Source organism: Mesoplodon densirostris, chromosome 3 (genome assembly GCF_025265405.1).
Source record: "Mesoplodon densirostris isolate mMesDen1 chromosome 3, mMesDen1 primary haplotype, whole genome shotgun sequence".
Classification (NCBI taxonomy): Eukaryota; Metazoa; Chordata; class Mammalia; order Artiodactyla; family Ziphiidae; genus Mesoplodon; species Mesoplodon densirostris.
The window spans coordinates 140,077,775-140,092,844 of NC_082663.1; the positions used below are offsets into that span (position 1 = coordinate 140,077,775).

The 15,070-nt window shown below is 55.2% G+C and overlaps 1 protein-coding gene across 2 annotated transcripts in view; it reads right to left on the reverse strand.

Annotated features, from left to right (window-relative positions):
- Window positions 1-3,255: 3,255 nt before the first annotated feature.
- Window positions 3,256-15,070, reverse strand: part of MED26 (mediator complex subunit 26) — a 37,917-nt gene continuing 26,102 nt past the window's right edge. For both annotated transcript variants that reach the window (XM_060092129.1, XM_060092130.1), the window contains exons 2-3: window positions 5,643-5,717; window positions 3,256-4,984 (exon numbers count right to left, since the gene is read on the reverse strand). In XM_060092129.1, the coding sequence (XP_059948112.1) occupies window positions 3,332-4,984; window positions 5,643-5,717 (1,728 nt within the window). In that variant the 3' untranslated portion in view covers window positions 3,256-3,331. The remainder of the gene's footprint in view (window positions 4,985-5,642; window positions 5,718-15,070) is intronic.

Here is a 15,070-nt window from a genome sequence, read left to right on the forward strand (position 1 = left end):
CCGCTCCCCATTGGCCGCAACCTCTTGCGTTACTGACACGCGCCGGCAGACGCGCCCGCCACCACGTAGCGAGCGCAGGCCCCGCCCCTCCTCCGGAAGCCCACCGGGGGCGGGAGGGGCCTGTCCCGGAAGCGGAAGGAAGGAATGGGAACCGTGAAGCCACAAGGGCTCTTCGAACGGTGGGCTGGCCCGGGGGACCGGGGACGGGGCCCCAGAGCACAAGCAGGAGGGGCGGGCGGGAGCGTTAGGCCCCGCCACGTCGGTGTCTGTGAGCGGGCGATCGAGTTCGCGGGTCAAACCTCGATGTCCGGGCTGCATCGGCGCCCTCCAGCCAGATGCCTGATGGCCGGCGGCGGACAACGAAGGTAAAAGACCAGACCTTTCGGGGAGAGAAACCGATTTGTAAAAACCTCTCCTTGGGCTAAATTTCTGCAAACCGCGAGTGAACTCCCGTGGCTGGACTCCAACAGAGGGGCCAACCTCAGAGCGCCCCGGAGCACGTTCTGGGACCTCGATGTGTGCTATGCGGTGAAACGAAGATGGTTATTACCGTCTTCGTTTCACCGACTGACGGACCGAAGCCCAGAGAAGGGAGGCGACGTGGCTTAGGTCCTCCGGCCAATTTGGGAGCCGTGGTAATGGCAGCCTCCTCGGGCACCTGTCTCTAGGGATCTGCAGGAGGGAGGGGCGTGATGCTGGCCCCGACTGCTGACGCCCAAGGACCGGCTGGGATAGAGCAGCCCCAAGCCGCAACGGAGGAAAACAAAACTGTGTTTTCAGCAAGATGATCTTATACTGAAGGACTTTGTTCGAAAAATCATGTACTTCCAACTTTTGGGGGGATAGGGAATGTTAAATTTTCCTTCTACCGTGTCCTTACTTGGCAAATTAAAAAGTGACAGCTCAACTTGATCCCCCAATTGTTGGTGGCAGGTCTTAGCTTAACCTTGTGTTCTCAAAGGCAGGCAATATCTGTACCCTAGGGCTTACCAGATACTCAAGACACAGGACAGGTGGTCCCTGCAGTGGGTGGGGGAGCAGTGACCTCCCTCAAAGCCCAGGCCTGAGAGAAGGACAGGCTCATGGGATGCCAACCTGCACCCTAATAGCTTCCAGCTGTGCCTGTGACCCTTTGTCACAAGAGTAATGTCACCCTCAGGATACCCACATGTCAGCTGGCCATATTACAAAGTGAGAAAACAGGCACAGTGGACTTAGGAAACTAGTTACTCCACAGCACAAATGGTCCTGCTGACATGCTTTCCTTTTTTCCCCCCTAAAGTTTGATGATTTAATTTAGTCCTCACAACTCTGGGGCAGCACTTGCATCTCCCAAATGGGGACAAGTGCATAGGAATAAAGTGACGAGCCCACATCCATACAAATGGTAGATGGCAGGGGCAGAGTTCAACCTCACACTGCCCTTAAAGTTACTTCACCTACTTTTTCTAGGAGTGGGTGTGTCCTGCACCACAGCTATGTCAGAATTCCCCACTGGCTCTGAAACTGTGGTTCTGGGTTGACTGAATGTTCCTGGACCCCTTGGTTTGCCCTGTGGGGCTGACCCTCTAAAGGGGTAGCTGCTTCCTTACCTGTGAAATTAAGTAGATATGGACAAGACCTATTCCAGAGTGAAAAAAACTAGAAAGCCAAAGCATACGGTTTCAGAGACAAGGGGGAAGAATTCAAAGATTATCAAGGAAGTCAAGGAAGAAGTTATTTTTTAAAAAGTCAGCCCCAGCCAGATAGTAAGAGAGCCCCAGGCCTGCATGGGGAGCTGGCAGCCTGGGGCTAGCTAGGGCCAAGGGCTAGGCTGCCAAACACAGCTTGGAGCCATGCCATTTAAGAACTACAAATATTTTAGGGGTAAGACAAGGTCACTGAGACCTGGGCTGTGGAGCCGGCTTGGGAGGGCTTCTTTCTGGGGACGATGAGGTCTGGATGGAGACAGATGTGGCCCCTTGTTCTGTCACCCAAAGCTAGCAGGTGACTCTAGAGATGGGAGAGGCATCGTGGCCCTGAGTGAATGAAAGGCAAGGTGGAGGTCAGTCTCCATGCAGAAGGCTAATAGGCTGACTTGGTGACTTTGCCCTGCCCACCTCCCCACGGTCTGGCTAGCTGTGGGGCCTGAACCGTGGATATGGGGTCCAGGTCTTGGCTAATCCAGAATCCAGAAAGGGCTGATATGGCTGTAAAGGACCAAATTAAAAACAGTTCTCAGACTGGTTTGTGCAAATGTTTTTTTTTTTTTTTTTATTTCCACATTTATATCACAAGGTGTCCACTTACTGGACCAAATAGCAAAGTTGCTCCCTTCTGCATCCTGAGAACACAGAAGTCTAGGTACTGTACATTCACTAAGGCTCCTTGTTTTTGCAAATCGCGTTTATGACAAATAACCATAAGGCAAACGAATCTAAAGGAATGGTTATGAGTGTTTCCAGCGTACAGACAGGTCTCTTCTCACCCAACAGTACAGCTTACACACCAGTAGCACCCACGGTTACTTTTGTGTTTTCTGGGGAGGAGACTCTAGAAAGGTGAACTTTTCTAGATATGTGCAGGAAGGGGAAAATGAAGAGGGAGGAACAAGGAACGTTATTCGTCTGATGGTCAGATGGAAGAGGGGGGTAAAATAAACTCATAGAAAACTTAAATTTTTGCAGCATTTCTTTATAAACTGGGTTTTAACTGAAACCAGATACAAATGTGTGGACGCCCAGGGAGCATGGGTCAAACTGGCTGGCAAGCTGGCCTGCCTGATGCCAGCAGCTCGCTACAGCTGAGAAGCTTCTGGCACCATGATGGGAAAGCTGGCCAGGTGGGGTGCAAACAGAGGCCACAGCGTTGCCCACTGCCTCAAACACTCAGGGCCATGTTAAAAAACAGAAAATGCAGAGATGAGATGCGTACTTCTGTTGCTGTGTTAAAGGTAACCTCTTCCACAGGTTTTCTGTGCCTGCCTGCAACTGAGGTCCCAGCTCACTGGGGGCTGGGAAGCGTCCGCACCTCTTCCGGGGTGGGGGGGCTAACGCTTTTTATAGCTGGTTTGCTATAGAGTTCTGAACTCACTTTGCTGGCCTTCCTTCCACGTGGTCCTTCCTTTGCAATTTTGTTAGTAAACTGGTAGCAGCATTTCACAAAAGAAGGAGAATTTTGAGGGAAGAGCACAGAGAGACCTAGAGACTCTCGCTCCCTCTCCCTCCCACCCCAGGCCGGGCCCCCCACCCCCACCCTCTGGATTCCCAACCCCTGGAGGCGGCCGGGCCCTGGCGCCCGCCCTCTATGGCTGACTGCAAGGTGGGAATGCACTTAGAGTCCGACAGGCCAGTCAGTCCAAGCAGACATAAGGCAGAATGTTCAACCGCCCGTCGTCGCCGTGCGGGTCGAGCGATATGCACTGCGTCCAGTCATACCAGTTACCCTGTGTGTCCTGACACCCGTTCACCCCCAGCCACTGATGGGCCTGGACCCTGTCCAGATCGTCCCGCGTGACCTCACGGCTTAGCCCTGGGAGGTCCGTGGGTGGGCTGTGAGGCACCAGCACGTGTGGCTTCCGGGCCCCGCGCCGAGTGCTCTCCTCCTGCTTCAGGTACTCGGACATGAAGTGGTGAGCGCCCGGGGTCTGTGCGCCCGACGACGAGAGCAGGCTGCTCTGCCGGCTCAGGTAGGACTGGATTATCTCGTTGCGCGACAGCTCCTTCCAGTTCGTCTGTTCAAAAGGGCTCTGGAGGCTGGCCTTGGCCTCGGGCTTGTCCAGCTCTGTCCTCGGCTGCTCTGTGTGCACAGGGCTGTCGGCCCGCACTGGCTCTTTCTGGGTCAGAGGTTTGATCTGTCTCGTCATGGGGTCAAAGGTGAGCTTCCGCTCTTTTAACCGGACAGGCTTGACACCTGCCTCGGCCACCTGCCCGTCCAAGTTAACCGTGTAGTCACGAGGCCGGTACCTCTTCTTCTTTTTGCTGTCCGAGCCACCGGACGAGGCAGCATCGCTGTCTGCCTTGGAGGAGTCCGGGGAGAAGCCTGCCCGGGGCAGGAGGGGCTCAGCCGGTGGCAGCCCTGCCTTGCAGCCCGACCCCGCGAGCCGCTGGTGGCCCTCAGGCTGCTCCAGCCAGCGCACTGGGCTCTCTGCGCTGGGCAGCAGCTCGAGCCGCCGCACGGGGGGCGTGGACGGCTGGGCCAGCGGAAGCGGTGACGGCACCTGTGTGGCGTCGAGTGACTGGGGCCGAGGTGAGGGACTGGGCACGGAGCCCTTGTATGTGTACGGGCTCCGCTGCCGGGCAAAGGAGCCCTTGTGCCGTGAGTTCCGGGGACTGAAAGAGCAGCGAGGCGGCCCCTTGGGGTGGGGGGGACCTGGAGTCGCGTCCACCCTGTCCAGCTGCTGCAGCACCACAGCCTTCACCTGCAAGCAGGGCCCGGGGGGCTTGCCCAGGCCCGGGGAGCTGGTGTGTGGCCTCACGGCATTGACGGGGATCTTGCCACTGTGCTTGTCATTCTCGCTGTGCTCCAGGCGGCTGCCCTCGGGGCCCACGTGCCCGCTGCCGTCCAGGGGGCCGGGGAAGCTCTCAGGGCTCCCACTGATCCCATTGGTGGGGAGGGGGGACGAGTTGGCTACCAGGGAGTCGTGGCTCACTTTGGAGACCCTGGGAGGTGGCCCAGGGTGACCGAGGTCGCGCTGGTCCCCCCGGCGCTTGCGGCTGCCCAGCCTGTCCAGTCGCTGCCCGGGCAGCCTCTGGATGTCATTGCGGTTCTTCAGGTCATGGATGCTCTTGGGTGGGCCGGCCGCCCCTGCCTCCGGCCGGCAGTTATGGGCGCCCCCGTTGGCCGAGCCGGGGGCACCCGCCAGCCCCCGCAGTGCAGCCTCATTCTGGTGCACGGGCTCGATGAGCTTCTGCCAGCTCCGCAGCAGCTTTTTGGCCCGCTTGGCGAGCTCCTCGTTTTTCGTCTTCTTGCGGACGTCGTTGATGAGCTTCCCAAGTCGGGTTTCCTAAAGCCAGAGAGAGATGATGACACACTTTTAGGACAGGGACACCCCATGAAAAGGGAGCTGAGACAGAAATGGGGGGAAGGGCCCCATGTCTCTGAAATGACCCCACTGGTCCCTAAACCACTGGCCTCCCAGACACAAAACCTACGAGAATTTTGGGTCCCTTGTGACATTTAAATTCTCAACTCCCAAGTCCTCAGATCTTATAGTCCCAGAGACGGCATTCTCAGAAGCATCATCTCACAGGCTCCCAACTCCTGGAGGCTGGGGACCATTTAAGGCTACTGCAAAGCATCCCGGGGGAGCACCTTGTGGCAAAGGCAACAGCAAACAGAGGGCCCTGAGCCAGCGTCACTCACTGGAACCTCTGCTGGGCATGCACCCCAGAGTGTGCAGGGCCTCCTGCAGAGAAAGGGGCCCCAGACTAAAGCCACCCATTTCCTGCAGTGCCTGTGGGAAGACGGTACTCTTGGAGCATGTGCTGTGGGCTGGCACAGTGCAGGCCAGGAGGGCACGCCCCCCCTCACTCCTCTTAAAGGCCCCGCTGGGCCAGTGAGCAAAGTCTCTGACGCTCCAAGAAGCCAGGAAAGACCTGGGTTGGGGCAGCACAGGCCCGGCCCTCACTGCCCTCCCTAGCGTTCAGGCCAGAAATGCTCACCTCCAGTGCCTCTTTGGTAATGGGGTATTTCTCCAGGCTGGAGATGACTTCCTGCACCGCCACCATGTTCCGGATCTGTAAAACAAGAGCTACTGGTCAGACCCCAGGCACTTCTCCCCGTGCCAGCCTGCTCCAGAACGGTCCCTTTCCCGAGAGCCAGTGGCCAAAGCCCCCACCTCGTGCAGCCTCCTGCCTGCTCCCAGGGACCAGCATGGCACCCACACACACCCTCCAGTCTGCCTCCCCTAGTGCATGGTGACCAGTTTACCATGAGCCTGTCTATGGACACGCTCACCTGTCCAAGTGGCTGTCACACAACTGAGATTCACTGTGTTTATGAAACAAGATTCCCTCTTCATATGGGAGATGCACTCAAATCTGCCATCTGATGGGAGGTTGAAGGATTTATCAAATAAAGTGCACCACGTTGAAAAGAGCCATACATAATAATCTAATCGATTTAGTTAAATTAACAAGATCTTCAGAGTTCATCTAAAGACACCACAAGGAGAGCAAAATTCAAAGTGGGAGAAGACCAATGCCACAGGGCCCCGAGGATCCATCTGGAGCATACAGAGAACTTGGGCCAGGAGACACAAATAGGAACTGGACAAAACAGGAGATCGTGCAGCAGTGCTCAACTCTCTTAGTCATCAGCAGATGCAGACCGAACCCACCAGTGGCTGCTACACTGCATACACACCTGACTAGTGGAAATGGGGTCTGACAATACCAGGTAGTTCTGGGGTGCAGCCAACTCTGGGGAGCGATGGGGCTGTGTCTAGTCAAATCAAACACGTGCATGTTTCATGACCAAGCAATTCTATCCCTCACACGATACTTGCTACGAGCCAGGCCCTGTTCTACCAAGGTCTGTTTCCACATGGCACTACCTTGTTGAATTATCACCACCTCAAGGGGAAGGTACTATTATTACCATCACATTTAATGAATGGGGATGGCACAGAAAGGTGTGGGTCACGTGGTCATATGTTATAACAACACCAGGAGTTGAAGGAACAGACTGAGAAATTCAAGAGCACTAGAAATGAGCACACTGCAACTTAAGTGCATTAACAAGGTGAAGTTCAAACCACGAAGGATGAAAAGTCACAGAAAATACATATTGTTGATTCCAATTACACCAAGCATCACAGCACACTAAAAAATTAACTCAAAATGAATCCCAGACCTAAATGTGAAGGCAAAAACTCTGAGGCTTCTAGAATAAACAGGAGAATATCTTTGCAACCTTGGGGTAGACAAAGATTTCTTAGGAGCCCCAAAGCACTAATATCCAAGAAAAAATACTGACAAACTGGGCAGTGAGGAGGCCAGTCCCACAGGGACGAGGCCACCCTCTCCCTGTCCCCAGCCCTGGGATTCTGGCCCTGACAGGGTCCTGGGCTTGCCACATGGCCTGTCTCCATTCCAGTGACCTCACCCTGGTATATTTAGAGCCCTGGGTCCCCACAAACTTCTGAACCAGCAGTCCCCGCAGAGCGAGCCCAGCGGCACAGAGTGTCCTTGTCCTTGGGCAGACACTGTCCTGCTGCCAGACAGGAGGGGGGAGGCAGAACACCTGAGCAACCCTGGGGGCTGGCAGCAAGCTGGCACTATAGACCTCACACAGCTGGAGACCCTCCTGGAAGCTGCACGGGGGCGGGGATGCGGTAAGGCCTGTGGGCCCCACTGTCACAGCTGAGCAGCTCCTGCGCTCTGGTGGGTGTGCAGAGAGGCTTTCGGCTTTGAGGAGGCTCTCAGGCTCTCAGCCCTGTGGAAAGTGCTACGTCCTCTGCCTTCTTCTTTCTGCCCCTGCTGCGTTGAAGTTCAGGACCCCTGAGGGCTCATCCCTCTGGCTCCACCCTGGCCCCCACTCTGGCCATGATGGCAAGGGCACTGAGCACTGTGTGGGGAGCATCACCTGGCATTCTGGAGGCAGTCAGGCCCTTGGGACCAGGAAGTGGACCAAGCCCTGCCCTCACCACACCAAACAGGCAGGAGTCCTGCGGTCTATGCAGTGCCAGGTTGGGCCTCCGGCCTCAGACAGCAGACAGTGACACCCCAGCAGCCTGTGGCCCTTGCCTCCCACCCTCAATGAGAGGACCCTGTGCATAGCAGGGACGCCAAGGCTCAGATATAGCCAAGGGGAGGCTCCCATCCAGGCTCCAGGCCTATAAAAAGTCCAGCACAGGACCCGTGGGGCAGGGAGATGGGTGTCAGGTACAAGGCAGGCCAGGGGTACCTGTGGTGAGGGCAGCATCTGAGCAGGGCCTCCCAGGGTGGACAGGAGAAGCCCCAACACCTCAGGAGATGGTAAAATGGCACCAAAGCCCTGGAGAGGGGAGAGGGGTCCAGAGCAAAGACAGTGGCATAAGTCAGGAGGCCAGGAGGAAGAACAGACCCAGGGGAAGTAAGCTGGCTACACAACCTGCCTTCCATTAACTTCAGCCACTGTGGGAGCTCAACTGCTCCCACTACCCCAACAGGCCACCCTGTTGCTAGGTCCTTCCTGGCACCCGTCTGTCTGAAAATACACTCACTCACCATCACAGCAGAGACCATGCCATTACTGTGTGTGGAGGAAGCCTCTGAGCTACTCCCAGGCACTGCTCTCAAAGAGGGCTTTGGGGCAGCTCTACAGGTCATAGTGCCCAAGGGTCACTCACACCCTCTTGCTGTCAGGAATAGCCTGGAACATCCGTGGCCCTCTGTCCTTTGGATATCTCCCTTGGGATTCATTCCCAGGGAATGAAGTCAAACCAAAACTAATAAACAAAAAAACCACCTCTCAAAACTATATGCCAAACAGCTTCACCCAAAAGGTCAGAATTCACACATGAGGGATGTCTGAACACCTGCAGCCTCATCTTCTCATTAGGGCTCCTTCAACAGATACAGATTAATGTGAAATTCCTCAATAATTAGTGAAGCCAAATGTCACCTCCTTTCTACTAATGCTGACTTCCCATGTGAACTGCTCACTGTCCCAGCCCACTTTACTTTCATTATTTGACTGGCCTCTTTACTGCAAGTAAATACCCTCCCAGGGTGGTGATGTCTGCCCCTGTGCACACAGATGCCTAAATGTGCTCAGGGCTGGAGCTGCAGAGGGAGGTGTCAGGAGCGGGGAGAGCTACTCTGGAAGGGCAGGGAGGTGAGGTGGGCCAGGCAGCGGGGGAGCACTCAGAGCGGAGCAAAGGCAGGGCAGGAAGTCAGTGGGCAGCCCCGGGTGTGGCCCAGGTGAACACACAGTCAGCTGGTGACCACTGGTGGAACTGACTCCATCATTACTGCGCCGAGTGCTTGCAGATCCTAGACTGGAGATTCATGAGGGACAATCAGGTATCCACGGTCAGACAGGAAAGCAAACGAACATCCATCCCAGCAGAAAGAAGGTGAAGCAGCCGGTGTCTCCACACGGAACACACGGAACACACGGACACCCTCACACCCTCTAAACTGGCCTCCTCCAGGCCAGCTCAGGGAGGGGAGAGAAAGGACCCTCCTCAAACTGTCCTCACTCACACCTCAGGGACGCCCAGGGGCACACGCTGTGGGGCGGGGAGGGAACGCTCACCACTGACCCAGTTCCCAGGGTTCTTATGCAGACCTCCCACCACGTGAGAACCAAAGGCAGGCAGGGAAGCAGCAAGGCCTACCTTCTGGTGAGCCCCTCATCACTTGCTAAGTCACTACTCCAGTCAGCCTAACCCACGACATTTGCTGCTCGACTCACGGGAGGAAGGAAGGGGCGCTGGACACGCACAAGTGACAGGACCAAGGCAGGACAGCAGCCTGGGTAAAAGTGTGGACTACACAGTGCAGGATGCCACCACTCCCACATCACATGTCTGAAAGTTGTTCTGTAAACTTGTTCAGTGGTCTGAACCTGGATCCATGCGCAGAGGTGGGGACGGCCCAGGGGGGACAGACCCACCACTGACCAGCCTCCTCCTTGTGGTAATTCAGGGGATAGGCCCAGGCCCTGAGTAATTACCACCCTGTGGGGGATTTCCAGCCCTGATGTGAAACAAGGAACTGAGACTTCTTTGGAGTCTGCAAGGCCCCTTGCTCACTGCTCCCTTTTCTCCAGGCATCAAGGGCTCCTGCTCCACCCGAAATCCCCAATCTCTCACTAATGAAGCTAGACCTGTGCAGCCCTGGTGGCAAAGAGGAAACCCTATACTCCCCAAGTCCAAGCACTGGTGAGACCCAAGGGCAGTAAGCCAGGGCAGGCCCACCCAGCCTGACTCTCCTCACAGGACCACTACTTGTTGGGTTCCTCCAGGGACCAAGGTCTCTAGCTTTTCTCCCTTGAAACTCCACTTTACAGATAAGAAAAAACTGAGGGTCCAGGAAGGTATACGAGGTCCAGTGCTCACCACGCAGCTAGAAGGCAGTGGAGTGTGGCTTTATGCTAGCCTGGCACAGGGTCTGCCCAACACACACGGCCCAGCTGGTGCTTTACTAGGTAGGGTGAGGGAGGGCACCCAGACACCACCAGGCTGGTGACGCTGGCATCCCACCCACATACTCTCCCCGACTTGCCACAGCAGGGAAATACACAGGTTACAAGAGTTCCACACAGGGTTGGCTTCATGCCCAGCAGCACCTATGGATGGCCAGGCTGCCTCTTGTCTACCCCCAGGGTGCACTGGAGCCAGAGAGATCCCCACGCCCACCCACAACAGCAGGGGCTTCAGCCCACCCTCAACGCTTGCCCTAAGCTGCAGGACACTTGGTAAACGACAATGGCACTGAAGCCTCTCCCTGCCAGGCCCTGGAAGGAAATGGCACACACCGAGGATGGACTCACCCCGCCTGTCTAGCCAGGCCCTGACCACACTGTGGCCCTGCATCTATGCAGCACAGCCCACACCAACTCCTTCAGTGGGCTCAAAGCCCGCCAGGTCAGCAGTAAAAACTAGTTCACTTTAAAACCAACCATGTGGAAGTCACTTTTTTTTTTCTTTTTCTTTTTAAAGCAGAATAGTCTAGACTAGAATTTACAAAACCCACTTAGCTCGAAAGGCTTTGGAAGTGTTCATCAGCAAGCAAGCTGTCCTTCCAAACCAAAACACGACACAGATGGCACCCAGAAGCAAGCAAACCTCGAGCCTTTCAACGTGCTGAGTGTTGTAAGGCCATCCTTGGCTGAGTCACTGTGCCCTGCAAGCCACACAGTGGGCGTCAGTCGTGTCCGCGCGGATGAAAGAGGCTTTGCCAGGCGAGTGTGTGTCTGTGATTTGGTCCCAGTCTCACTCTTTTCAGCCACAGCAAGTCTTCCTGCTTCTGATGAACTCCACACGTTCCCAAGGTGGGTGCTATTCTGTGACTCTAACTGCTTCTACTGCAAGTCAGTGCAAGAGGCGGTGCCTGCATCTCCCAGAGAGCCTGGCGGTGACCAGCCTGTGTCCCACCCCGTCTCCCTGAGCAAGGAAAAGAAGTCAATGTGCCTTGATTCTACCTCTCAGCTCGGAAGGTGCAGCCTTCCGGCCCCGTTCTGCCTTGCCTGGTCCCACAGCCAGGCAGGAGCCAGGGGAACCTCCCTCAGGCAGGTGTCATGCCAGCGCCCTGCCTGGCAAAGGCGCCTTCCTCTGCCAGGACCCCATGGGGATCTCGCACCCACAGGGGTAAAGTCTCTCTCATTCACGGCTTCTGAGAGGAAGAACAACACTGGGGCGGGGGCTGTGTCTCAGCCGCAGCCACCACGCTCACCACTTGCAAAAGCACAAAAGCACTTCCTCATCGGTGGGGCCCATCTGCTCCCCAGGAGCATCCACAGCTGGAGGATGGCCACTGCCTGCATGGCCCTGACTGTTGTGCACTCACAGCCCGCAGAGCGCCCATGGCCAGAGCAGCCGATTGCAGCTGCAACTCGGCCCAGAGGCAGCAGGCAGAGCATTGCTTGCACCTAATGAGCAGCCCAGGAAGAGGAAGCCCAGGGCCCAGGACAGCGGCCATGAGCAGCTACCATCCATGGGACCTCTCCGAGAGGCTTGCAGAGGTGAGAAAGGGCCCTCTCCACAGTGCTAGTCCTCTCTCTCAACTGTCCCAGCAGCTCTTCCCAACAAAACTACAAACTTAAATGCTCCTGACCTCTGAATCAGGTCAACATACAATTCTTGTTGTAATTCAGCCCTTTCTGAGAGCACAAGAGCTCTCAACATGTCATCTGGGAGCTGGTTCATTCCTACACTGATACAACTGGATAGTCAGAAAGCAAAGCAGAGCGTTTTCTATCTGCATCCATGCTCGCAGAAGGGTCCAGGTGGCAGTGCATCTGATGACAGCACGCCCGGGTGAGGTTTCCTCCCTCTCAGCCATGCTCTCGTGGGAACAGCCAGTAAGAATATTAGCTGCGCAAGACGAAACACCCGACGCCCATGGGAGGGGCACACACAGTGCTCGGCCCACACGCACGTAGAATACAGGCGATCCAAAACTAGAACGAGCCAGCTTTTTAGGAAGTGATGGGGCCAACCTCCAAGAGAACGCTAAGTGAAACAGCGAGGTGACAGCAGGGCACTCTTGTGCTGCCGGTGAAAAACGCCTGGTGCTGGGGCTGGGCAGAGACAAGCCGGGCCAGACCTGGCTTCCAATGCTGGTCCAACTAATAAGACTTAAAGCAAGACCAGCCACCAACCTGAGCCCAGCTCTCCCTCCAGCAGCTGGAAAGCCTGGGTGGAATGTTGGGAAAACCACAGATTGTGTTTGTAGATCCTCAGTGGCACACTGACCACCATCCTGGGAGACTGTGCCCACAGCAGTCAGGCCAGGAGAGGGTCCTGTGCACTGTCCGCCAGGCCGCTCTGGGGTTTCTAAGATCCCTTCAGGCAGCGCAGTGCCTAGTGTGGCGCCAAAAGTCTGCCAGTCTGCTCCTGGGCTGCTGTAGGATCCTGAGAACAGGGGATATCCTAGAATTTCCCTCAACAAGTCACCAAATGCAGGCCTGGAGGATGCAGGAAGGGCTGGTTATGGCCCAGTCCTGAGGCATATGCAGAAATGGTCAGAGGCAAGGACAGAAGTAACAGGTGAGGCACCACAACTGAAGCTCAGCTGTGCGGCCAGGAGCACCAAAGTGGCGACATCAAGCAGCCTCCTTTAGGACATGAGAAGGACTATGCAGAAGAGAACCAAGGACATACCCCTTCTCAGAGGGCCTCAAGCCCAGACCTGGCCCCAGAACCTGAGGCTGCCAAGCCTTGATGGGTAAAAGTGACCACACCCACAACCGAGGACCAGGACGCCCGTGGTAAGCAGTAAGAGTGTGTTACAGATATGTGACTGACTCGCAGGGTCTGGTGGCCCTCACTTTCCTGGGCACTCCACACGGGGTCACCAATGTCTTTTCTGAGCTGGGTGGATGTGAAAAGAGTAACAGGAACTGCTAGAGCCTGGGTGGGGGCCACACTGGTTAAGTCATTTGGTGAGTCACAGGGTTAAATACGAGGAGCCCTTGTCACCTTCCACGGAACAGGAATCTGTGAGATCCGCAAACTCACCAGGCCCTAAAGGTAATTGAGGGAGGGTATGCCTGTCCTACATGACACAGCAGCCATCAGGCAAGACATGGCCTAATGGGCTGCGTGAACTCCATATCACATGCTCCAGGGCAGAAAGCACCTGAGAAGACTGTACACAGGAGGTGAGCAGAGAGCTCTGAGCCCACCCACCTATTCCTTCAGCCACTAAGTGGGAGGATGACAGAAGCTTCCTACAGGCTCCTGGGAGGGGGACAAGAGATACACACATGAACACCCAGGACAGGGCCTGACTGGCACACAGTAAGCGCTCAAGAAAGGGGGTCACCACAGAGCCTGTCATGGGACTACACTTGAGAGGGATCAGGTTCAAGGCCACCTCTTTCCCCCACCTGCTGCCCTGGGCTCTGTGTGGAGCTAGAAGAACAGCAGTGGGCATGGGGACTTTCTCAGTGGGCATTCCTGCAACAGGGGCCACCGTGGAGAAGACCAAGGACATCGTCACATGGAACAGGAAGGTAAGTCTGTGCACTGCATCAAACATCATGTAAGGATGAACACTCATACCCCAGGACCCAGCAATTCCACTCTGGGGTAGGGACCAACAGAAACGTGAGCATGCATGTGCTGAGAATGGTCAGAGCAGCCATATTCAGAAAAGCCCCATCTGAAAACCACCCATGTGGCCACCAACAGTATAATGGATGACTAAGTCATGGTCTAGCCATTCAACGTCGAATGAACACACTACTGCTACACACAACATCAAAGATAAATCTCAAAACAGGTTGAGTGAAAAAGCCAGATACAAAAGAATACATTCTGTACTGGATTGGAAGCTCAAAAGCAGGCAAGACTTGTCCATGGTGACGGAAGTCAGGGAAGTTGGGGGTGCAGAGACACTAGGAGAGGGAACAAGAATGGCTTCTGGGGAGAAGCTCTATTCCATGACCTGGGTAGGAGTTTCTGGGGTATGTTCACTTCATAAATGTTCACTGAGATGTAATACTTACAACTTGTGTACTTTTCTGGATATATGATACACTTTAATGAAAAATTGGTCTTAGAGGCCATCCCATCCTAGAAACAGATGCCAGCGCTACTGGGGTTGAAGAGGAGAGGTGTTGGCGAGCCAGCCCCTCACCCCCCACTCAGCAGCAGAGACCCTCTCAAGGTCTGAGAACTACAGCACCAGGAGCCCAGGCTACCTCTGAGATACCCAGTGTGTGCAACGCTTCACAGCTCACAGAGAAAGGTGTCCACATGCCCCTATCCTGGGCAGAGGCCAGTCTGGGGAAAACAAGGGCGCTCTTTAGGTTCCATGGAAGGAGCACCAAGCAGGTCAGAGTCCCCAGGAAGGAGCAAGCTCTAAAGTTACTGGAGAGAGGCAGAGAGGCAGGCAGGCAGGAAGGCAGGCAGCAACCACTGCCTGGGCATCACTAGCCAGCATCCTGGGTGGGTGGGCAGGCGAGCCTCTGTCTCCTACCACACAGTGGTTCTCTCCTGAGACCACAGACTTCCGAAGTAGGTGTTATGCCACTTCCACAATGAGGAAGCCAGGGTGCCCATTACACACCTGGCCACAGTTTCATTACTAACCTAACCTGCTAATCCTGTGCAGTTAGCCCATACCTGCCTCCACACAACAGGCCATCAGCAAGTCGTATTGGTGACAAGGGCAGAAACAGCTGGCTCAAGGGAGAACAGTGGAACAATTCAGATAAGGAAAATTTTGCATGCCTACACCAGGAATGAAGATAGCAAAGAAAAGACTAGATATTAAAGTGGGGGAGGCAGATAACATTCAAAACTCAGCTTAATCTGCCATATTAAGAGGCCAAAAATGAAAAGCTTTATGATCATTTCAATAGATGTAGAAAAAACATTTGACAAAATTAAACATCCATTCCTGATGAAAACTCTCAGTTGGCTAGGAGTGGA